This window comes from Macadamia integrifolia, chromosome 5 (genome assembly GCF_013358625.1).
Source record: "Macadamia integrifolia cultivar HAES 741 chromosome 5, SCU_Mint_v3, whole genome shotgun sequence".
NCBI lineage: Eukaryota > Viridiplantae > Streptophyta > Magnoliopsida > Proteales > Proteaceae > Macadamia > Macadamia integrifolia.
The window spans coordinates 31,462,230-31,488,209 of NC_056561.1; the positions used below are offsets into that span (position 1 = coordinate 31,462,230).

General features: G+C 36.4%; 2 protein-coding genes and 1 pseudogene across 4 annotated transcripts; 1 reads left to right on the forward strand and 2 right to left on the reverse strand.

Annotated features, from left to right (window-relative positions):
- Positions 1 to 1,513: 1,513 nt before the first annotated feature.
- On the forward strand, positions 1,514 to 2,527 carry LOC122078010 (protein FAR1-RELATED SEQUENCE 5-like). The gene is made up of 2 exons (XM_042643886.1): positions 1,514 to 2,101; positions 2,234 to 2,527. Exons 1-2 carry the CDS (start codon positions 1,514 to 1,516, stop codon positions 2,525 to 2,527), a joined length of 882 nt encoding a protein of 293 aa, XP_042499820.1.
- Positions 2,528 to 9,862: 7,335 nt separating this feature from the next.
- Positions 9,863 to 12,280, reverse strand: LOC122079167 (annotated as a pseudogene).
- Positions 12,281 to 16,868: 4,588 nt separating this feature from the next.
- LOC122080215 (hypersensitive-induced response protein-like protein 1) lies at positions 16,869 to 20,114 on the reverse strand. 3 transcript variants are annotated; one of them, XM_042647133.1, is made up of 6 exons: positions 19,947 to 20,114; positions 19,014 to 19,207; positions 18,158 to 18,278; positions 17,980 to 18,071; positions 17,687 to 17,783; positions 16,869 to 17,512 (listed from the first exon to the last, which is right to left on the reverse strand). In XM_042647133.1, exons 2-6 carry the CDS (start codon positions 19,200 to 19,202, stop codon positions 17,151 to 17,153), a joined length of 861 nt encoding a protein of 286 aa, XP_042503067.1. In that variant the 5' UTR covers positions 19,203 to 19,207; positions 19,947 to 20,114; the 3' UTR covers positions 16,869 to 17,150. The 3 variants fall into 3 exon arrangements, with proteins under 3 accessions (XP_042503067.1, XP_042503069.1, XP_042503068.1); XM_042647135.1 differs by lacking the exon at positions 19,947 to 20,114 and adding an exon at positions 19,848 to 19,914; XM_042647134.1 differs by lacking the exon at positions 19,947 to 20,114 and adding an exon at positions 19,529 to 19,738.
- Between the last annotated feature and the right edge of the window lie 5,866 nt (positions 20,115 to 25,980).

The window sequence follows — 25,980 nt, forward strand, 5'->3', positions numbered from 1 at the left end:
AGACCTGCTATTTCCCTCGACTCTTCCTGCTATCTTGACTTTCCCTCTGTTCGTCGGTCAACGCTCTCGACTATCTCTCTGTTCCACGCTCTCGAATCTCTCTGTTCGTCGCTCGACTCCTCACTCTCTAGGTTCGACGCTCAACTTCACTCTCGATTCGCTCTCTCTTTGTTACAAAGCTCTGTGCAAAGGTATGAGCTTGTTGTGTTTTCTCTGCACCAACGTTTTCTTTTGTTAATGTCATGGTTTTTTTTTTCTTAACAGCTTACCTTGTTGAACAAATTGGTGATTAAATCTCTATCATTCTATATCTCTCTCTCTCTCTCTCTCTCTCAAAAGGCATCAATATGTCTAGATCTGTGATTTAGGGTTTTGAGAACAGGAATACTGATTGAAGGTTATTTTCATTGGCTGATTTGAGCTTATTTATCTTTAAAATTTCAAATTCATATCTGTGTTGTCTTGCTGTCTCTCTCAAAACCTAAGAGAATTTGGGTTATTTTCCTTGATTGATCTGAGTTTCTTTTCAAAAAAAAATTCAATTCCATTATTTTTTATTTGCTTGCTGTCTCTGTCAGAAAAGAATGGAAAGCAAAAGTCTTAAAGAAGAGAAGAAAGAAAAGGGTCTGCCGACTTCAAGTGCAATAGAAACCAAAAGCCTTAGAGAAGAAAATACATTTGAGGAACTTAATCTGATCGACGTCAAAATATTATAATATGAAGCTTGTACTCTAATCAGGACTGTGTACCTGAAGTTCCCTTAAATAGAAACTGAAGACTGACCATGGAACTCTCTCAACCAAATCCACATTTGGTTATCTAGAAATCTAGGATTTTCTAATGGCAATTACTAGAAAAAGCACTTGAGCCCCCAATTATCACCTTCAATTCCCCTCATGAAACTCTATTTCTTCCTGTGTTCTATTACAGTGATAAATCTACATTAGAGAGAGAGAGAGAGAGAGAGGGGTTACATGGAAACAAAAGATCATACAAGTTTCTGTCTTTGATGAAAGGACAAAAGTAAAAAATGAACAAAAGTTGGACTAGTAAAAAATGAACAAAAATTCAATTCCATTATTTTTTATTTGCTTGCTGTCTCTGTGAAGAACCTAAGAGAATTGTTGTCTCTGTCCTTATATTCGAGTTAGAGTATTTTAAAATTTTTTAATTCCACTCTTGCTCTTGCTTTGTTAAATTATGTTGAAGTATTGCTACTTTAATGTTTTTTGTTTGTTTTGTCTAGTATCGAGAATGTTAGCATGAATGATGTGAGTGAACCTATATTTGGGATGTTATTCAATTCAGAACATGATGCATATGATTTTTACAACAGATTTGGACGGGCAATGGGATTTAGTGTTAGAAAACACTTTCTGAATAAGAGCAAGAAAGACAAGATGACCATAACATCTAGGGGATTTATCTGTTCAAAAGCTGGTTGTCGGTTGAGTGACAAGACATCAATACTGTTAAACCCCAAGCTGAGATAAGAACAAATTTCCAGGCATGGATGAAGATATGTTTGGTTGATGATGGAAAATACAAATGCTGTGACTTTGTGAGGGAACATAATCATGAGCTTCATATTACATCAACAGTTCATATGCTGCGTTCACAGAGGAATATGTTAGACATACATAGGCAGAAAATTGATTTGGCAGATGACTCGGGGATCATGTCTAGATCCACAATTGAGTTAATGGGTAGGCAGACTAGTGGGATAGAAAACCTGAGTTGTTTGACCCAAGATGTTAGGAACTATCTCTGCACTAAAAGACAGCGTGCCTTGACATATGGTGAAGCAGGTAGTTTGATGAAGTACTTTGTTACCCAAACTAAGAACAACCTATCTTTCACATACTCGTTTCAACTGAATAGTGAAGAACAAATAACTAACATATTTTGGGCTGATCCAAAGATGATCATTGACTACGCACATTTTGGAGATGTAATCAGCTTTGACACTACATTTTGCACTAACAAAGAGTGTAGGTCGTTTGGGTTGTTTGCTGGATTCAATCATCATAGAGGGTGCACTGTATTCGGGGCTGCATTTTTATGTGATGAGACAGTGGAATCTTTCGAATGGCTGTTTGAGGTATTCACTGAAGCACATGGTGGAAAGAAGCCTAAAACTATATTCACGGATTAAGACAAAGCTATGGCTAGAGCATTAAAAGAAATGTGGCCTCAGACATGGCATGGATTGTGTACTTGGCACTTAATGCAGAATGGCATTACACATTTGGGTCATATGATGAAAGATGGTTTCAAGTTTCTTACAGATTTAAAGAAATGCATATACCAATACGATGTGGAAGATGAATTCGAGACAACATGGTATAATTTGCTACACGAGTATGATGTTAAGGATAATGCATGGTTGCAACGCATTTATGGTCTTAAAAGTCAATGGTGCTATATCAAAAACACATTCACAATAGGCATTCGAAGTACACAGCTCAGTGAGAGTCTAAACAGTGACTTGAAGGACTATTTGAAGTCAATTTTGGATGTTGTGTAATTTTTTAAACATTTTGAAAGAGTTCTTAACCAGAAGTGTGGTAATGAATTAAAAGCGGAATTTGATGCACGAAATAAGATGCCATGACTTGCAAATTCGATGTCAATTGTACAGAAACAAGTTGGGGAACTCTACACTCTTGTAATTTTTCAGTTATTTTAAGAGGAATATAATTGGATGACTGTTTGCACCATCATAGACCGAAGTAATGGAATGCCCTTCATTAATTTTCGGGTTGGGATTTTTGAAGCAAACTGTGAGTATAAAGTATGTTGTAACCTACTTAAAGGAATTATAGCATGCAGTTGCATGAAATTTGAGACAGATGGTATTCTGTGTTGCCATTGTTTGAAAGTTTTTGATGTGTTAGATATAAAGCGTATTTCTAAATGCTATATTTTGAAGAGATGGACACGGGGAGCAAGAACCATGGTAGTCAATGACAGTAGGGGGAAAGAAGTTGAACTAGATGTCAACTTGGATTGTACACAACGGTATAAGCGTATTTGTCCTGAACTTATTCAAATAGCATCAGAAGCTTCAAATACAATTGAGGGATACAATTTGGTGAAAGATACTGCGAATGAATTAAGGTTTAAGCTTGGTAATATTAGAATCAACCCAGTTGATTGCCCTGATATGCCAATATTGCCTGATTTCTCCAATGACGTATACAATGGATTATGTTTGAAGTATAAAGAGAAAAGTACAAGAGGTGGTAGACGGTTAAAGAGTTGGGTTGAAAAACAAGGAAAAAAAAAAAAAAAAAGAAAAGTGGAGGGCCAAGTAACAATTAATGATTACAAGAACATCAACCACCGGATGAAGATTGCCTGATGGATAACACATATTCTAGTTACATGTCACTTATGGTGAGTAGGTTTGGATTGTTATAGCGTTATAGTGTTGTATTTTTTATTTTCTTAGTCAAATCTAGATTGCCTAATATTTAATGTCACTTGCAGGATTCTATTTCCCATATATCATCTCAAGCATCTGTAGCTCATCAATCACTAGATGAAGATTATATTTAGGTTCAGCTAATGAGGACTATTGTTTGTTGCTATTAAATACATCCAGTTAATGTCATGGCTTATTTTTGTGATATTAAAATAGAAAGTTGCATTGGATCCTTATTTTTATGCTTACCAATATATCCAGGATTCTTATTATTTCTATTGATTTTTAGCCTCTGTTGTACTAACAATCTTTTTTTGTAGGTAAGGAGTCTTTAGCTCAAAATGGTAGAGCACCTGGGTTAGTACTCAGGTTATGGTGGTTCGAATCCACCAAGACTTCAAAATGTGTCCGCAATGTTCCATACTCTTTTTGTGGATGGATAAATTTGCTGGGCTTTGGAACTCCAGTCTACGATGAAATCCTATCCAAATTCTAAGGCAATTGGCTCAACCCATATTGGTATGTCAGATAGTCTTTTATTTAAACTATATTGAGTGCACATTGCAGTTTCAGTCCTTTATTTATTTATTTATTTTGCTGTCAAGGCTTAGTCATGAGTTCTTTTGTTACTTATGGTCTTGGCTGGGTTTGCTTCAAATAAGATGGCCTTGGCACTCTCTTGTTACTTTTGGTCTTAATGCTATTGGTTCCATTGTTAACTAGAAGGTGAAGGTGTATTCTGTTTGTGATTCTAGGAAGTCATAGTACAACTTTGTAATGTTTTTAATGCCTAAGGTTATCTTTTAGATATTGGATAAGTCATAGTACAACATTTTGGGCTTTTGGCCATGATGCTTGAGGTCTTTCCTAACCATTTGTTTTTTGATTAGATATGTATTTGATCTCTAGTGGAAAGGGGCATCACCTGTTGTAAAGGATCAATTGATAACATATATTTAATTATCCAATATTTAATTATTATTGCCAATCTTATATGCTGCTATGGTGGAGTTATTGGTTTTTTAACTTTGCAGGGGAAGGGGTTAGTTTGGGAATCTGATCTGAAGTGGAATGGGGCATCACCTGTTGTATGGCATGTCACTTTAGTCTTATACTGCCTGTTATTTATCCAGAAAAAATATACTAAAATAAAATCTTATTTCTAGATTCATTAATTGTAGTCCACGGAAACCTACATATGCATCAATTATATTTTGACTCTGTGTCAAGCTATTGATCTATCACAGGTACTACCACTCAAGATGTCTCTATTATAACAATGTGGAAATCATGAGTGATACAGTATCAAACTTCCGTAGTGTGACAAACTACCCTTTGCATGAGAATCTCGAAGGAGCTTTCTTAAAACATCTATGGTGGCATTGGTTAATTGAATGGAATTGGACTTGCCCTGATTTCTACCCAGATCTAGGCAAGAACTGCAGTTTGTATAAATGGTATGATAGTGAATTAGCCATGACAGGAGAGCCTAACCTATTCTAATCTGAAGGGTGGCATATCAGTTGGAGATAAGATGATTAGTTTCCATTTTTACTTCAACTAGGTCACTACCTGCAGATCCCAATCAAAGCAAGTTGGTCTGTATCTGTTCCTTCGGCGCTGGTTACTGGTTCTAATCCAGAGATGCATTTGTGTTTGTATTTTCAATCATCACAATCTACATGGAACAGGGACTATTGGAACGTGGTATGAAGCTTGACATCTTTCTTCCGGGGAATGAGGTTCCGGACTGGTTCATCCATCAGTGCGTGGGGCCTTCAATATCATTTGTACTTCTACCTTGCAATCATAAGATCCTGGGGTTGACAGTCTGTGCTGTATATGCTACCAACAAAGAAGCTGATAAGGTCACTATTTTTGATGGAGACAAGCACACTGGTCCTCCTTCAGCTAAAATCAATGTTGGAAGCAACAATGGTGTGGCCTATTGTCCAAATGTCAAAGATATTCCTATTACTCATCAAGATCACATATGGGTTTTCCAGGTTCCAGGTACTGCATTTGGAAATTGATTGGAAGGTGGGGTTGGCATTAAGGTTTCAATAGAAATAAGGAAGCCACTCAAGGTGAAGAAGTGTGGGATCCATCTTCAATACCAGGAAATAAATGGGAAGGTACCTCAACTATGCAATGGAGAAGCCATTCAACATGCCAGTGTTGTTGATATGTCAGCAGTAGCTAAGCTGAACTCTAAAACCAAGAGAGGCCATATTGACATCGAGTCAGGACCCAGTAATGGCATACCTAATGGGGACCAAGAAACCAGACGGTTGAGGACTGAATCTGATCCAACCATGTATTGAGCTTGGTTCAGTGGAGTATGAAATTACTCTTGAAGAAACTACATTGATTTCATTTAGGCATGCAACACTTGAATTAGCTACCTCCATCTGAGTTATTCATTTGTCAGTTCATGCGCATGCAGGAAGAGATGTATTTCTGTACCTTCCCTTGAGGATTTTGCCTATCTTTTAGAAGCTGATGGCTTTCCATACCCTGACAATCCATTGGAGTGAATATGGTTGCTCATTTGCTATCAGAGGCATTCATGGTATGCATGTGGTTGAAGCTTGTATTAACATTGTTCTGGTATTCATGGTATGCATGTGGTTGAGAATCAAGGATGGGAACCAAGATGAGGATGAAGACATCATATATAGTATCATTTCCAGAGATTTGCAATTGGGATCCATTGTGGTTACATATGTGGAGCTGATCATGTGAGGATATCCATAACTGGCCTAGACCAACCCAGTGGCCATGTTGTGGATGCATATCTAGACTACCATAATCCATTGAATCTGTGTGTACTGTCATATTCATGTAGTAAGGATACCATTGGAGGATCCAAGATATGACTGCCCCTACTCCAACTAGACTGGGACAGCCAGGAGGCTCGAACTTCTTGTGATTTAGAATCTTGATTGCCCATGTACTAACAAGTGCTTTTCTCAATTGCTATAAGGATTGCAATGAACGATGATGAGAGATTCTAATTCACTAATCCTCCTCGTTATAAGGAAAAAAAAATAAAAATCAATGCAATGCATATTATGTCTGAAGAAAAAATTCATATTTTTTTTGCTTCTCTCTTTCCTAGAGTTTTGTATACAAGAGACTCTAGAGTTCACAAGAAATACCAGGTAAACAGAATAAAAAATAAAAGGAAAAAAGAACTAAAATAAAATCTCAGCCATCATAATGCTGCAACATAACTGTCATTAGCAGCCTTAGAAATCAAATTCTCCATTGGCCTGTAATGTTCATTTCACAAATATCAGAAGAGGAAAGGTAATTATAACACATGCATAGTTTTGTATACTGTGAACAGCTGCAGTCATTGTAAACGCTGACACTTGAAACATTGTCCATAGAGTTTAGTCTTTAGACTCGAGCATATATCTAAGGGATTGAAAGTGTAGCAGCATCATTAATTTTTACCTCAGCAGTCCAGAGCTAGAGCATGCCAAACAAAGGCTAAAGCCGCAAACTTTCCTAGAAATACATAACTGAACCTTGAAAATGCAATTTCATCAATAGAAACTATTAAAAAAAAAAAAAAGAAACCCAACTCTTGGTAAACCAGCAGAACCATATGACAGCAGTAGAACACATTAACCCATCTTTCAAAGTCTTGGTGTATTTGAACCACCATAACCTGGGCATTAGCCCAGATGCTCTACCATTTTGAGCTAAAGACTTTTTACCTACAAAAAAGATTGTTAGTACATTATAGTAATAAGGAAATAATCATAACAATAACCCGACATATGATTGTTACATGACGGAACCAACTTCATTAACGAAACAGTAGTTCTATTTACAAGGACGTTACATAGAAGACATAGCATGAAAGAATTAACACCCAAATACAGAGGAAGATGGTTAAACCATAATAATGGTTGAGCAATGACTGATCCACTACTACTTGGTTCCACACTTTTGGACTATAGGGTGGATGACGAATAGCCGAGATTGCCCGTGTGTTCCTATTAACACTTTCATTTGAATGACATGCTCCTGTGTCTATAGTCTCTGTATAGTTCCTCAACGCTGGATCCAACCAAATGAAAGAGTCCGGATGTTTTTCACCTAATGGACATCTGTAAAATCATCGTCCAGGATTCTTCAACGTTCGAGAAGTCCGGATGACCATCACCCCTTCACCACAGCTACACATCCGCTGTTGTGCATCCATTTCTATGTAAAATGCAATACCCCTAAGAGAAGCTTACATAAAAAAAAAAGGCTCCAATAGTGACAAAAAAAATCTAATTGACATGGATGTAATGCTTAAATTAATATGATATAAGCGAAGATGTCAAAAGGAAACTATTAAAAAAAAAAAAATTAAAGGCAGAGAGCAAACATGAAGGTGTGGTATCAAGTGAAAGGCATATGATGAGTCTTTCAATAAAAAATAAAAATAAACTCTCTTTCACTTCAATGCAAGAGATACTTAGCCATGTCCACATTGATCCCTAACTCTCCACAAGAATGTTTGACACAACTTTGGACATGTAAGAAATCAACGGGGAATTACAAACCCTTTTCCCCTAATATTTCAGTAGTCAAAACCACAGAGAAAAGGATGCAATCAAAAAATTCTATTAAAAATTGGTGATCCAGGTAAAGCAATACTTGGTATGGTTTTGATGGGGATTTAATCGTACACTTAATTAATTAAAAAAAAAAAATTGACATAACAAATACATCCACAAGATTGCATAAAAATGAAGGAGCTGTTCTTCATACCTTTGCAGTGAAGAAGAAATGTTGTCGTAGCAGAGAGCGACGAATAGAGAGAGAGTCGAGAGCGTGGAACAGATCGAGAGAGTAGGGAGCGACGAATAGAGGGAGAGTCGAGAGAGCAGGTTTGAGTTTTTGGTTACAGAGAGGGTTAGGGATTCTAGTAACCGAGAGGGAGAGCTACCAGACTCGAGCGACGAACATATAGAGAGTCGATAGTGTGGAACAGATCGAGAGAACAGGGAGCGATAAACAGAGGGAGAGTCGAGAGAGCATGTCCCAGTTTTTGGTTACAGAGAGGGTTAGGGCTTCTAGTAACTAAGAGAGAGAGTTAGGGCAGAGAGGGAGAGCTACCAGACTCAAGCGACGGACATATAGAGAGTCGATAGTGTGGAACAGATCGAGAGAGCAGGAAGCGACAAACAGAGGGAGAGTCGAGAGAGCACGTCCGAGTTTTTGGTTACAGAGAGGGTTAGGGCTTCTAGTAACCGAGAGGGAGAGCTATCGGAGTCGAGTGACGACCAGAGAGAGAGTCGAGAGCGTGGTACAGATCGAGAGAGCAGAGAGCAGGGAGCGACGAACAGAGTGAGTGTCGAGATTTCAGGGTTAGGGCTTACAGAGAACCGAGAGGGAGAGTCGAGATCGAGAGAGAGAGGCCGAGAGACAGAGAGAATCGAGAGAGAGAGAAAGAGGGAACGAATTACAACCTTTATTTCAAAAAGGTGAACTGACTCGGTTTGTTCCGGTTTGTTCTCTAATGGTTTGATTGAAGACGGTTTTTTCACTGGTTTAACATTGTATTATGGTTGATTAATCTGAACCGTGGATATAGAATATTACACGTGTCAGCCGCTTAGGGTGGAATTGTATGGAATTGTATAAGATGAGAATTTCAGACGATTTCTTCCCCCTCCCTGTATATCCAAAGTCCATTGAAGCATAATCAAATTCCTTATCAAAAGCTATTACCGAAGCCTATCCGGCCTCAACCATATCTTTAGAGTAACTCCCATCACATATTATGGTATATGATCCAGATAAAAGCAGCTCTTGGCATATGGCCATCTATTTTATTGCATGTAACTTTTGTGCTATTCTAGGGAATCTAACTGTGTAGCTGACTCGTTAGCTTGGAAGGCATTGTTGGTACTCAGATAAGGCCATAGTATCAAACCATGGAAACTGTGGGGATGAATCAAAACATGAGAAAGAAAACTGGTGCAGGTTTAAGGCTCATATCCACTTATTAATATTATTCATAATTGACATTGGGTTAGACTAACATTTAGAAATCATACAATGGTTCCTAGCTCTCCATAAGAAATAAGTTATAGAGAAGACTGACAACCTAAAAGACATACCTTCTTAGTTAACAAAGAAGAGAGTAAAGTTATTAAACTAGAGAGGAAAAAATGGAGCTTGGAGGTACTCTGACCCCAATCCTAATAAACCAGCTACCCAGATGCTCTTAGAAAACACGTCATTCCTCCACAAAAATTGACACAATTTGGCTTTGGTCAGATTACCATTATTGAGTAATTTCCACATAAAAGAACCTTAACTTTGGGTGAATCATAGCTTTCCACAGAAGTGACCAAACAACCTTCCTAATACCTTGCACATAGATATCAGAAAAGGAGAAGAGTTAGAGGCTTCAGATCTTAAAAATTATATGAGGATTTTATTCAATTTCTTGGATCAAGAAACAAAAACAGAAAGCTGTTCAAAGTTACAACCAAGATTCCAGTTACATAAATACTTTGATCACATGCTTGCATAAGAAGAACAACATCAAGTAAGGATTGCCATTACTTCCCCATTTGAACTTAAAACAACCTCCACAAAAGAATACACACAACATGGTTGACATGACATATTCACATCTATTTAAAAGTAGACCAAGTAAACATTGTGATATTAATCCTAAATATTACTGGGTGATCTGTGATGCCTGAAGCAGTCCCTCACGAATTTGGGTTGCAACATCACGAACAGCACCAGGTCCATGAGGGATAAAAACAGAAGAGGATTTAGAGGTAGCACCAATCTCTTTCATGGTGTCAAAATATTGAGTCACAAGGATCATGTCCATTACTTCTTTGGCAGATGTCCCTGGAACATTCACTGAGAACCCTAACACACTGTCTCTCAGACCATCCACAATTGCCTGGCGCTGACGAGCCATACCCAACCCTGACAAATATTTTGCTTCGGCCTCACCCTCCGCTCGTTTAATTTGAACAATCTTCTCAGCCTCTGCCTTATCATTTTCTGCTGCCCTCAGTCTTGAAGCTGAAGAAATTTTAATGATTCAGAAAACAGAACAAAAAAGAGCATTCAGGGTCATGGCCAACTATCTAACAATCCCACCTTGAAGATGATTACATTTAAACATCTGTGCTAAATTTTATACCTGATCAGATTAGATATGAAGAAGGGTATACCTGATCAGATTAGATATGAAGAAGGGTATTTACCAGCATTGATTTCATTCATCGATCGCTACACATGCTCATCAGGCACTATATCAACAATCAAAGTCTGAACAATCTCGAAACCTTAGGCAGACATAGCCTGTGGATCATAGAGGAACTTGTTCAACTTCCAAAGGGTATGACCTTATATATAAACTCAAAACAAAAGATCAAACTCATCTATAGAATACAGCATTGATTTATGGTGGTTACTTCACTTTGTTCAGTAACTAGCAACTTACCTTTTCAAGCTCCTGTTCTACAGCTTTAGCAATTCCAGTCTTCTGCATGAAAACATCGTCTAGATCGAGCTTAGGAACGCTTGCTCTGATCACTAAAAATTTGGAAAGGAAAACATTAGTCCATACTGATCATATTCAGACTTAGTATGTCTTAATTCTCTAGTTTATACTTCATACCATCAAAAACATAGGCCTGGATTTGGGATTTGGTATTGCTAAGTTTATAGAAAGCATCACTCACATTATCAGCCAGGGCTCGATATTGGATAGATGCAACAACATAGACAAATACATTATCCGGCAAAATCAATGACAAGATCAAATATCAATTCAGTGATTAGCAGCCATTAATGGAGGCATAAGAGTCAACAAGAATAACAAGTTGCAGGGAAACTAACAGAATGAATCACAGAAGGGGCAAACCTTTGTCTTGGTCTCACAACGCACATCCAACTGCTGCAACCTAAGGGAGAGATGCCCAGCTATATTGCTCCCAAAGATCCATGGCACACAATGGCATCCTGGCTCAAGCACTTCTTCAAACTTCCCAAATTTCTCCTTGATAGCTACTTGGGATTGATCAACTTGAACACAGCAGAGACAGTTACCCATACTCTCTATTATCATACCATTTGAAAAAAAAAAAAATGTTTATATCAGTATATATCTTAAAAATAAGAAGAAGGATATGTAAAAAGAAAACAAAAAATGAACTTTTCTATTAATTCCAACTAACAGCATATCCTTCAAGCCAAACATTGATCATCCATTTCCGGTCAATCACAGAACAAGAACTTGTGTCTCTGTACCCAGGAATTCAGATTTAAGAAAAGGCATCAAACAAGGAGAAAAGGAGAAAACACTTTTTAATACAGATTTTAGACATGCCCCCAAGCTAAAATAGTTTGCAGACTTCTGACAAACACCCAGAAAAATAGGAAGAGAAAATGGTGGGAATTTTCTTGCAAAGATTCACCAAAAGCTCTCCATGAAGAACACAAGAGAAACCCTTCACCAAATCTAAAAGTATTGGGGAAGGAAAGGATTAGAAAGACAAATATCTTCAAACTCTCTTCACAAATGCACCAAAAAAAAAAAAAAAAACCCTGTACATATAAATTGCAGGTCTAACTTACAAAGAACCCATAATGAATTTAATGCAAGAACGAATCAGGAACGATATTTCAATTTAATAAATGACAATTACATAACAAATACGAGGTGGAGGAGCTTACATAAGATTGTCTTATCAAATAACCAGAAGTGTCAGACCAGCGAAGGAAAGAAGAGAAACTCAAGAAGGACAGATGGGAGATAAAATCACACAAAATAAAACATATTTATAGAACTCCAAAGTCTAAGATCAATTAGGAAATGGGTCTCCAACGCCATGACCTTTGTCAGAACACCCTCAGACCCTACCGTGATGGGAGCCTTGTGCATTGAATACGTATTTTCTAAACACTATAAAACTAAATGTGGGTCAACGGGCATTTTGAATTACTTGTTTTAGAGAAAAACAAAGTGGGTTTGATCTTTGACACGTAATTTATAATTTTTATGTTCAAGAATATAATGTACACTAGGTCACTAGCACTTCCCGATCGAAAACATTATCTCATAATAATTATACAAGTATTTAATTTAAAATAATAAAATAAAAAACTAGCCAAAGGGGCTCATGATCATCATCCTCAAAATACAACTATTGATTAAATTGAAAGAAAAATGTTTAGGTTCTATCCACTTAAACAAAGGATGGAAATTCTGCACATATTTAATTATTAAATTCTAATTTTTTTTGATAGAAATTATTGGATTCTAAACTTGATTGTATAAAGCATAATGCATGATTTCGGTTATATTTGAGCACACATTTTTGCTCAATTTAATTTGTCAAGTGACAAAAGTAGGAATTCCACCAAGACTTGTTATGTGAACCGTTTGACCAAAACATCTTTTCTCATAAATATAATTATTAAATTCTAAACTTGATAATATCAATTGAATGATGTAATCCCAAAAAGGAATGGACTATTATTTACATATTATATAAGTATTCACCTTAAATAGTAAAGTCAAAAATAGCAAGAATTCTATCAATTTAGAGGGGCTCATTGGCTATCTATCTATTCAGTATTGATTAAAGCTAACACTTTTGGCTGGTGAATCAAAATAGTATGAACACTAAATACATCCAAGTTTTAATTTTTTTTTTCTTTCTGGTAAAAAAAAATTTTCAAGTTCTACCAATTTAAAAAGGGAAAATTTATAATGCATAGTGTATTAGGTCAACTGAATCATATAATCCCAGAAGTAATGGGATGTCAGCTTTGCTTTGCCAAATAGCCAACTAAATTTGGGTTGAAAATTGACTATGGCCAAGAGAAAATTTGGGATCTACTTATGCACAAAATTTCATTTTAGTTTGATATATCAAATTTTGATGCTTTGATGTTTCCAACGATGAAGGGTGTAACAACATTTGTCAAAATATAATATCTAAGCTTTACGTTCACATCCACCCACTTCTTTAGGTGTATTTAGAGCTTGTAATCTTATTTTGATTATTTTTTTTTTTATTTAGAGCTTGGATATTTTTCATGAGATTAAATGTGATCAAATTATGATGGGATTGGATTGAGCACCTCATACTCTGATTTTGAACTACTAATCTTTAAAGGGTCATATTTCATCCAATATCCAATTGATCTGGATGATTTGGGCATCAAAATGAAGAAGATAAGCTACATCCTCAAATATAAATTGTGATTATTCTCATCTCTTGAGGAATCCAAAAATGGAATGAAAGAAATCCTATGTATAGAAAGATAGTATCTCTGTGTGTCGTTGCTAGTTTTTGATGCTCTAAGGTGAGTTGTGCGTGTAATTTGGGACTCAAACTTAGATAGTTTTCTTCCCTTGAATAAAATTTTTGTTTTATTCAAATTGTTTAAGCATTTGTCAACTCATCACATTGACATTGCATGTATGTTGCTACTCTCCTAACTGGCAATAATTAAATGCCAAGATTTTTATGGTTTGATTTCAATTTGTTTGATTTTTTTTTCTATTTTTAATATATTCATACATTTTCATTCAATATCTAATTTTATTAAATTTTTATACTTATTTCTGATTTTTTCCTTGGAATTTTTTTTTAATTTACTTTTTATATTTTTGTTATTTTATGTAGATTTTTCAGCTCCTTTTTTTTTTTTTTTTTTAATTTCATATCAATAGGGTTAAACTTTTTTCCTCGGGTTAATATCATTGCAATCTTCACGACAAAAATCATTGTAGTTTTTTTTTTTGGACATTTATTTTAATATTTTGGTAATTGTTGCTAACGGTGCTTTTGGTAATTAAGGTTAATTTAAACAAATTTTAATATTTTGTATTTATCTTTATTGTTGTTTTCTATGTTTTATATAATCAATATTAGTATGTTAGTTTTCCTTTGGATCTCTTTTTTTTTTTTTTATCTATTTTTACATTTAGGTAAGATCTCGAATTTAGGGTTGTGTAGGATTACCTTTTTTTTTTTTTCATAATTGATTAATCATGTTATTTAGAGTTATTTTTTTTTCATACTTTATATTAATATTATCTTATTCCCTTTTTCTTATCATATAAATATAAATTATTTTATATATTATATATATTATTTTTTTTTTCTTGATGAATGGAAAATATGTTGAAGAAAGAAACAATTGCATTAGCCAAGTTGGCTGGACATGGAGATTACCCCAAACTAAAGAAACAAAACAAGAATTAAAGGATGATACATCAAAAGAGGAAGGAGGGGTACAAAATCAAAAGGATGATACATCAAAAGTCAGGTGGGAGAAACAAAAGGTAGATCCCTAGATGAAGCAAGATACATATTTCTAATATCTTAAGGCTCATCCAACAAATTGGCAAAAGTCTATTTCTGATCTTAAAAGTGATCGGGGCTCCCCAAATCTACACAATAAAATTAAAATGCATTAAGGAGGATTGGTGACCATCTTCTTTTATTTCTTTCCAACCAAACACCTTGGATCACAACACTTAAAAGCAAAATGTGAGGAGTTGTAAGAGGGTTCTAGTGCAAACCACTACCATGGAGGTTATTCTCCAGTGTCTCAGAATTTTCAGCCACCTTTTTGGCTGACCAACTGAAGTTCTGACAAATAATATTTTCTGATGTAGATAGAGCGGACTTCTTAAGAGCAGAATAGAGAGTACCTTCAGCACTCTTTAAATTTTCCCTTTTGGGTTACCATAATATGCATTTAATCAATTTTAAGGACCAAAAACAATTGATCATTACACTTTTGTGCCATTTTGTTTAATTAAAAAAAAAAAAATCCTCTCATGTATTTGTCTGATTAGTGTAAGGTATCCAATACCAAACCCAATTGCCATTTATTACTTTTCTTTTGCTAGAAAACAAAAATAGAAGCTACTAACATGAGAAAAGAAGACATCATCCTGTATAGATAAAGTAGTTTTATTAATCCTAACTCTCACTGCTAAGTTATGGGCTAAGAAAATAAGCTGAAAATGTTTTAAAACACCAACATTTGAGAATTCTTTAATTATAGTCCAGATATCTAAAAGTATTGTGAAAAAAATTCCCAAGGCCAACTCTCCATGCTTTGATAGTCCGATACATCAAGTCTACCAGGCTCTGACAGTCAGTCCAGATGCCTATGGTTGTGGTTCTCCATAGAAACAGAAACAAATTCCTTATCATAAGCTATTACTGAAGCCCATCCAGCCTCAACAGTATCTCTCATCACATAGTGTAGTATACAATCCAAATAAGAACAGCTCATGGTACTCAAATAAGGCCATAACATTTAGAAATCATACACTGACTGACATTTAGAAATCATACAATGATTCCCATTGTTCCATAAGAAATAACATGTTATGGAGAAGACTGAACCTAAATGACATATCCTTCTTAGTTAACAAAGAAGAGGTAGCGAAGTTATTGAAGAGGAACCCCAAGGGGGTAGCTAAGTTGGCAAGGGACCTTCGTCTCAGGAAGTATGTGGTTCTGAGTTTGACTCCTCTTACCTTCTTGGGGCCACTCACACGTGGGTGTTTAGTGCTCCTCATTGCTTTCGATGAAAGTTAAATGGTTCTCATTCAACCCCGGTATGACCTGGTTTAGCAAAAAAAAAAAAAAAAGAAAGAAGATTCCAATTTGTGTCTCTTTCAAGGTTACAAATCTGTCTTCCATCTGCAAAAATTGACACAATTTGGGTTGGTTGCAATACCATTACCGAGTAATTTCCACATAAAAGGTCTAAACTTGGGTGGATCATAGCTTTCCACAAAAGTGACCAAAAAAACTTCCTAGTACCTTGCACAACAGACATTAAAAGAGGAGAAGAGTTAAAATCTCAGATTGCAAGGTTATAAATTTCACAGCTACTTCAGTTGTCAAAACACCAGTTCTGGTGAAAGTCCAAATTATGAAGTCCTCATGTTCAGAGACAGCTAGAGGAATCTAAGTATTCTTCAAGACCACATCAGAGGGAATTAATGAGTTAATTAAAGATAAATTCAGACAGCTGCCAATGATAAGATCAGGAACTTTATTAATATGCAGAGTATGATTGGGTAAATGCAAAGCATGGTTATTTATCACATTTTGGAACCTTAATCAGACAAACAGCTTTTTTTGCGAGTTTCAATACAATTTTTGAATACCGCATGAGAAATTTTCCATTTCCCGGAATAAATCATCCCCAGCAGCTTCATTGAGAAAATTATATAATAGTTAAAATCAACCCTTATTTAGTTGAAATTGTTCAAAGAGAAGAGGTTACTAAAAGGTAGAATGGATTACCAGGAGGCTTTCCTGACCCAGTGTGTTTTTTTTTGGGGTGGGGTTGGTTCTGCTCAAAAATGACATAGTTTGCTTTCTTGGACATCAAATGTCAAAACATCGAGATCTTAAAAATTATATGATGACTTTATTCAATTGCTTGGAGCAAGAAACAAAAACAGAAAGCTGTTCAAAGTTACAACCAAGACTCTTTTTCTTTTTTTTTGGGTAAAACAACCAAGACTCTATTACATAAATACTTTGATCAAATGCTTGTATAAGAAGAACAAAAACTACTAAGGATTGCTATTGTTGTCCCACTTGAACTTAAAACAACCACATGGTGTACATGACATATTCACATCTATATAAAAGTATACCAGGTATATATTGTGATGAGATCCTAAATATTACTGGGTGATCTGTGATGCCTGAAGGAGTCCCTCACGAATTTGGGTCGCAACATCGCGAACAGCACCAGGTCCATGAGGTATAAAAACAGCAGATGATTTAGAGGAAGCACCAATCTCCTTCATGGTGTCAAAATATTGAGTGACAAGGACCATGTCCAAAACATCTTTCGCAGTTGTCCCTGGAACATTCACTGAGAACCCCAATACACTGTCTCTCAGACCATCCACGATTGCCTGGCGCTGACGAGCAATACCCATCCCTGCCAAATATTTTGCTTCTGCCTCACCCTCTGCTCGTTTAATTTGAACAATCTTCTCAGCCTCTGCCTTATCAGTTGCTGCTGCTCTCAGTCTTGCAGCTGAGGAAATTTTAATGATTCAGAAAACAGAACAAAAAGGAAAAAATGCATCCAGGGTCATGTCCATTTATCTAACATTCCCAACTTGAAGATGTCATTAAAACATCTGTGCTACAGGTTAGATCAACTACGATTTTACACTTGATCAGATTATCCATGAAAAAGGGTACTCACCAGCATTGATTTCATTCATTGCTTGCTTCACGTGCTCATCAGGCTCTATATCAACAATTAAAGTCTGAACAATCTCGAAACCATAGGCAGACATAGCCTGGGGGATCATAGAGGAACATGTTCACCTTCTAGGGTATTATTGTATATTTATCTAAAGGGTATAAGCTAATATGCAAACTCAAAACAAAAGATCAAACTCATTTCTAGAATACATCATTGACTTATGGGAAGTTACTTCCCAAAAGCACATATTGTCATTCACATACTCGTATTTTCACTAACTAGCAGCTTACCTTTTCAAGCTCCTCTTCTACCGCTTCAGCAATTCCAGTCTTCTGCACGAAAACTTCATCTAGGTCGAGCTTTGGAACACTTGCTCTGATCACTAAAAATTTGGAAAGGAAAACATTAGTCCACAGTGATCAACTTCAGCATTTTGTATGCAATAATTATCTCACATATACTTCATACCATCAAAAACATAGGCCTGGATTTGAGATTTTGTATTGCTTAGTTTATAGAAAGCATCGCCTGCATTATTAGCCAAGGCTCGGTATTGGATAGATGCAACAACATTAACAAATACATTATCCTGCAAAATGAATGACAAGAACAAATATCAACTCAGTGATTAATGAAAAAAAAGAAAAAAAAAAAAAAAAAAATCAACTCAGCGCAGTCATTGGCAGGAGTGCTTAAATTCTTGGTATCAATCATTTGTTCACAACATGAAGACTTTCTTAAATTCAATTAGTAGGAGACAACCTAGAATATTATAAATGGGAAGGGGGTAAATGGAGGGCAAAGAGAGTGTGAGTGTGTGTGTGTGGTGTGGTGGGGTGGGGGAAAGAGTTAACAATAATAACAAGTTTGGTAGATCTAGCCTGGAATATTTAATGCTTCAGAATAAGCTTTGCTAAATGAGCTTCAGATAGTTTGTGCCAGGCTGCTACACATGAGTGCAAATGTTTATGGCAGACGTGTGACTCTATGTAATAGGGAATTAAATGCTACAAGCTACTCTGATGTCCATTCTGGCAACACAGAAGTAGTCATTAGGTGAATGGTTTTAGAATTAGAAGGCAGTTCCATAGACATATTTTGTGATGGTCAAGATGTGTGGAGCAACCTCACCTGGACAAGGAATTATCTTAGGAACCACATGAGGGTTTTCCTAGTTGTTTTTAGAGTCACAAAAGGTAACAAAATTAATGATAGATAACAGAAACATGTGAAAAGCTTCTCTCCTCTCTTACCAAATAGAGCTCTTGGATGAAAATGGATTTGAGAGTAAGAAAAAGAACAAAAAATTAGAGAAGTGGCAAACCTTTGTCTTGGTCTCACAACGGACGTCCAACTGCTGCAACCTAAGGGAGAGATGCCCAGCTACCTTGCTCCCAAAGATCCAAGGCACACAATGGCATCCTGGCTCAAGCACTTCATCAAACTTCCCAAATGTCTCCTTGATAGCTACTTTGGATTGATCGACTTGAACACAGCATAGAAGGTTGCCCATATTCTCTATTTTCATAAACATCATTTGGAAAAATGTTTACATCAGCAAATTCTTTTAACAATAGGAAGAAGGCAAATTGAAACTATTCTGTTAATTCCAACTTAGAGCATAACCCAAAATACATAGAGAAGATAAAGAGAAAACAAATATTGACCACCCATGTCTCCAATCACAGAACAAGAACTTGTGTTTATGTACCCAGGAAATCATATTTAAGAAAACACATTAAACAAATAGAAAATATAATTTATTCAGAGCAACACATTTTAATACAGTTTTGGACATGCCCACAAGCTAAGATAGTTTGCAAATTTCCTAGTTCCTACCAACACTCAGGAAAATAGGAGGAGAAATTGGTGGGCATCTTTCATGCAAAGATTCACCAAAAGGTCTCCAGGTAGAACATAAGAGAAGCCCTTCACCAAATCGAAAGCACTGAGGAAGGAAGAGATAAGAAAGAAACACAAATTTTCAGTGGTTACCCACAGGCCACAGCCAATCTGAAACCACATACGAAGGTATCTGTCAAAAAGAGAACACCACGAACCAATCCCCCACCCAAAAAAAAAAAAAAAGCCCCCAGCTTTAACCTGGCAAGATTCTTTGAGAACATATGATTTCTATCAAATTGCAGGTCTAACTTACAAAGAAACCTTAATGAATTTGAAACGAAAATGAACCAGCAACGATAATTCAATTTAACGGATGACAACTACATAACAAAGAAGCGGCAGAGAAGCTTACTTAAGCTCTGTTTTATGAAACAACCGAAAGTGTCTGCTGACCAGCTCAGGAAAGAAGAGAAAACGAAGAAGGTGAGGTGGAAAATAAATCACACAAAATTAACATATTTATAGTCATTCTTTACCCAAAAAAATAAAAGTATAAGGTAAATTGGGAAATGGCGTCTAGACGGTATGACCTTCCCCAGGGTTTGTGGTAACGGGAGTTTTGTGCACTAGATACGCCTTTTCAATATATGTTTAATGAAGTTACCATCAAAATCAAATATGAATCAATTGGCATTTAGTATTGCATAACGAAAAAAGCAAATTGGATTCGATCTTTGACAATTTATAAATTTCTTCATATACTCTTATTCAATAATGTCAACTTTTTTTTTTTGGGTGCAACTCAATAATGTCAATTGACTTGGATTATATAAAGATTGAGATTTAGTACTGTTTGGGTTTCTTTCTCTTTATTTGGAAAGAAGAGAGATAGACAAAGAGAAATGTTAGTGCATGCTAAGTTCATAGACAAAGAACATTATTCTTTAAAAGTTATTGGAAAAATGTTTTTTTTTGTAAAAGAATGTACCCTGCACTTCGATACATGGGGGTGAAATGATTGGTCTGCCCCCATGAAAGGATTCCCATTGTCCTTGTGCAGAACACTTAATTATAAATTTCAAAATTGATTGTATATGCGTATTGCATGATGTCAACGGAATGAGACAATCTCAAAAGGTATTATTTGAGCCGGGAATTTGGAGTATATAGTTGTGCACAAGTTTTTGCTCAAGTCAATCCATCATGTGACAAAAGTAGGAATACTACCAAGACTTGGTCATGTGAACCGTTAGACTGAAATGCCTCTTTTTAACATGAATATAACTATTAAATTCTACACATGATTACATATGAAATTGCATAATATCAATTGAATGAGGTGATCCCAAGATATATATTTTTTTTTGGGGTAAAGATCCCAAGATATAACAATGATTGATTAAACTGACAATGTGAATTGTAAGAGATCAAAGAGCGATGATCAAGGAAGGCTCAATATTGTCAGCCCAGGATAAGATTTCAAATTATCCTAATGTAAGTCAAAGGGTGGTAATCAAGGAAAACCCAATATTGCCAGCCTAGGATAAGATTGATAAGTATCCTAATGCAAGTCTGACATATGCTATTAGTGAATTGGAGAAAGATCCCAATCATTGTAATTATCCAATTACCTTGTATGAGAGATCTCATCCCTTGATTGCTCTCTCATCAACCATTAATAAGCTGTATAACTTTGGAGATAATTCATAGTGAAAATTACAAGAATATTGGAGGACGTAGGTTGGACTAAATTCTCCAATTGAACCTCGGTAAAGTGCTGTTGTTTCTCTCTCATTTTCTCTCTCTTCTTACTTCAATTATCATATTTTAACATGGCATCAGAGCTCCAGGCCTCAATCGAATCTCTCCCTGTTCCTGCAGTTGCTGATTCTTCTCCCACCTATGGCAATGCCTTCCCTTCCTTCAATAATTTTCTTGCAACCAAATTAACAAACAAGAATTATCTCCTGGGGAAATCCCAAATCGTGCCACTACTTCGCTGCTATGATTTGCATACTCTTATAGATGGATCATTTCCTTGCCCTCCCTCAACCTTGCACCTTGCAACTCCAAATCCTACTTTTGCTCAATGGTGCACTACAAATCATCTAGAGAAATCTGGACCGATCAAATCAACTAGAGAGACTCTATTCCACTTCATCTGCTGCACGTATCATGCAGCTTCGACTGCAACTCCAACAAACTAATCGTGGAGGTTCATCTATCCATGATTATCTCCTTCAAATTAAAAATGTGGCTGATCAGTTGGCTGCCGCTGGGTGCCCAGTCATAGATGAGGACCTTTGCCTTCATGTACTCGATGGTCTAGGTCCTGAATATGACGTTTTCGTTACGTTTGTGTCCACACGCAACAACCCTCTTATCTATAATGACTTTCGAGGGATGTTACTTACCCAGGAACTACGACTTCAGCCTTCTATAGGTAGCATTGTCTTCCCTTTGGCTTTGCAAATGTTGCTACCAGCAACAACCAAATTGATTCCCGTGGTGGTAATCGTGGATCAAGAGGAGGAAATTTCTGAGGTGCATGCTTCCGTGGCAGGGCGCAATCTCATGGTACTGGAGGTGGACATTACCAACAAAACCACAATGGTGGTCCTCTTAATAATTCTTCCTCTATGCATTTTTCCAATGACCAATGCCAAATTTGTGGTAAGATGGGCCACAAAGCGATTGTGTGCAGACAACACTATAATCATGCATATCAACATGCTTATAACCCACCTCCCAATCCTCCCAATGTCAACCTAATAAAGTATTCAGCCCCTTCCTCTACAAAAAGCATATGGTATCCAGATCCTGGAGCAACCAATCACATTACTGCAGATCTTGAGAATCTTCACATTGCATAGCCTTACTCTGCCAATGATCAGGTATGTCTATTACCCATGTTGGTCGGACATATATTCCTGGTTCTTCATCTTCATTAAAGATGCATGAAATACTTCAAGTACTATCTATTACTAAGAACTGTTTATCGGTTTCCCAATTCACAAAAGATAATAATGTTCTTTTTGAATTTCACCTGGAATGTTTCTATGTGAAGGACTGATGCACAGAGAAGTGTCTGCTCCAAGGCAGAACTAAAAATGGGCTCTATCAACTAGTACTAAATAAGGTTGCGCTAGAGAATAAGAGTACCTTACAAGCTTTTGTTGGGGAAAATACCTCTCTTCATCAATGGCATAACCAGTTGGGACATCCAACTTTTTGAATAGCCTGAAGAATCATATCATCTTTCGGATTACCAGTTACTTCAATGTCTAATTCATTTGTTTGTAGTGGTTATCAAATGAATAAAAGCCACAAACTGCCATTTGGACGGTCACAGTCTAAATCGGTCGTTCCTTTAGATCTTATTTACTCAGATGTTTGGGGACTGTTACCTTTTACTACTCCTGATGGGTACCGATTTTATATTATTTTTGTTAATGACTACTGCAAATTCATCTGGTTTTATCCTATGACATGCAAACTTGAGGTGATTGGACTATTTCAAAAATTTAAAGTGTTGAGAGAAACCTTATTTGAACGCAGCATCAAGCGGTTTCACAGTGATTGGGGAGGGGAATTTAGAAATGTATCTCGCTTTCTCGAAGAGTCTGTTATTGAATATAGAATCTCCTGTCCACATACCCATGAGCAATATGGCTCTGTAGAGCGACGCCACAGACATATTGTTGAAAGTGGTCTCGCTCTACTTGCCTATGCCTCTATTCCTAAATACTATTGGAATCATGCATTTGAGACAACTGTATTTTTAATCAACCGCCTCCCTACACCGATATTGGGGAATGTTTCCCCTATGTTCAAATTACACGGCTACCATCGAACATATAATGAGCTTTGTGTTTTCAGCAGTGCTTGTTATCCCCTTTTAAGACCCTACAATCATCACAAGATGGATTACCGATCCAGTTTGCATGTTTTCTTGGGATATAACTCTCGCCACCATGGTTATAAGTGCCTTGACTTGGTTACAAAAAAAATTATTATCTCACGCCATGTTGTCTTCGATGAGGACACCTTCCCTTTTAAAGTGACCTCCACTAGTGCGAGTGAATCAGTTCTTACCCCAAACCCAATTCTTGGGCTAGCACCACTATTACCCTTACTTTCTACCCCAAATCTACAGCAACCAAACCCCTCATTAGAAATACCCACCACATGTCCATCTACATTTACTCCATTCCCTTCACCAAACATGGGCTCCTCTCTCCCTACTAATGACCATATAGTGGACTTAGCTGTGGACCCACCATCAATATCATCACCACAATCTCCGCCACCTCCTCCAACTCATCATCATATGATCACTCGCACCAGGGATGGCACTAGGCATCCAAAGGCACTATAGGAGGTTGCTCTTGACAGTGTTGAACCCACCTAATATACTTCTGTAAATCACCATCCTCAGTGGTGAAATGCCATGGACACCAAGTTCAATGCCCTTTTGAAGAACAACACATGAACACTTGTGCCATATGATCCCACCATGAATGTTGTAGGATACAAATGAGTTTATCGATTAAAGAGAAAGGCAGAGATGGCTCCATTGACAGCTATAAAACATGACTCGTTGCAAAAGGTTACAATCAACAGGAGGGTGTTGACTATGCGGAAACATTGAGTCCAGTTGTCAAGCCAACCACTATACGACTAGTTCTCTCAATTGCTTTGTCAAAATCTTGGCCAATATGGCAATTGGACGTTCAAAATGCCTTCTTACATGGGCTTTTAAATGAAGAGGTGTTCATGTCTTAACCACCCGGATTCATTGACACAACACATCCTCGTCATGTGCGCCGGTCAAACAGGTCACTCTATGGTCTCAAACAAGCTTCGAGGGCCTAGTTTAAGCGACTAAGCTCCTTTTTATTGGAATTTGGCTTTCAAGGCTCCAAAATAGACACATCTTTGTTTGTTTATACTAAGGATGGCTAGACAATTTACATACTAATCTATGTGGATGACATAATTGTCACGGGAAGTGATTCCATTATTATTAACCGTTTTATCCAACAAATGGCTGCTATTTTTGCTATCATAGATTTGGACCTCTACAATATCATACTATTATATAAAAGTATGTACTCATGCTTGGTGGCTAATCTTTTCTTGGACTATTTTGGCCTTATTATTTATTTAAATACATTGCCTTTTATATTGTCCATTTTCTTTATTTTCTTATTTTCCTTATTTTTTTTTGATAACCTTTGTTTTTTTTTATATAATTAAATATTTTTCTAAAAAAGTAGTTTCTTTATTGGTGCGAAATCTCACGCCCTCTTCTATCAAAACAAAAAAAAAATCTCTCACTCTCTCAATTTCCTTTTCCGCCTCTTCTACCTAAAAAAACTCACACGCTCTCTCTCTCTCTCTCTCCTTTCAAATTATTTCCCTTCTCTCTCACGTTCTTATTTTTTATTTTGGTAAGACTCCTCCCTCACGTTCCACTCTTCTTTTTGTGAAATATCTTTTTTATGTACTTTCTCTATTTATTCATTATCCCTTCACCTATCTTTCCTCAATCTCTAATTTTCTATATTCCCTCCCCCAAATACTTTTCTAATTAATCTTTATCTAAAAATAAAAAATAAAAATTCCTTTCCTAATTTCTTTTAGTTACCTTATTAAAAACTCTTTAAAAAAATCTTATTTAATATTGCAGCAACTAACAAAAGAGAATTAGGGTTAAACAAAACAGGGTGTTGAGAGGCTTGGAAGCTAACGAAAGTGTAGGGGAAGCCGTTCGAAATGCACTGCTCCTGTTGAGTCCTGAGTCCTGATCTCGATCCTCTGATCCATGATCATTCGATTGTCATCTCTTTCTCTCCTTAGGTAGTCTTTCGAATATGCCATTGAATCAACTTCTTGTTCTTCTTAAGTATTAGTAGTTATATCATAAATCGTCCTGAAAAGCTAAAAAACATTTCATATATTAGATTTCTTATTGCCTTGGTGAAGCTTAAAGGGTTCTGGCCCATGTAGATAGCAGTTGCATGAATGTGGATGTGTCTTTATTAATTTAGATATCATTATTTTCTTAACTATGTATGGATATCTCAAAGTTTGAAAAATTATGTGAGGTTTCTTATTAGTGGTTCTTTTTTGAGGATTTGACTGTGAGCTTCTCAAAGAACTGCTCTGCTTTGCTCAAAAACCAGCTGCAAAATTGGAAGGAAAAAGAATGTGTTCTTTGGATCAGTCAATGTCCTGAATTGCACTACCAAAGACAAAGGCAGGTACAGTAAAGTTTTTTACAATGTTGGGATATCATAAACCAAAGTTTTATGGGTTCTGAATCAAATATTGTTCACTCTTATGCTAATTGTATTGAGAAGCTTTTGCAAATCAAGGACAAGCTGGAGAGGCTTAGTAATGATTCTTTCTGTGCTAATTGAGAAACTCTTTAATGTTTTTAG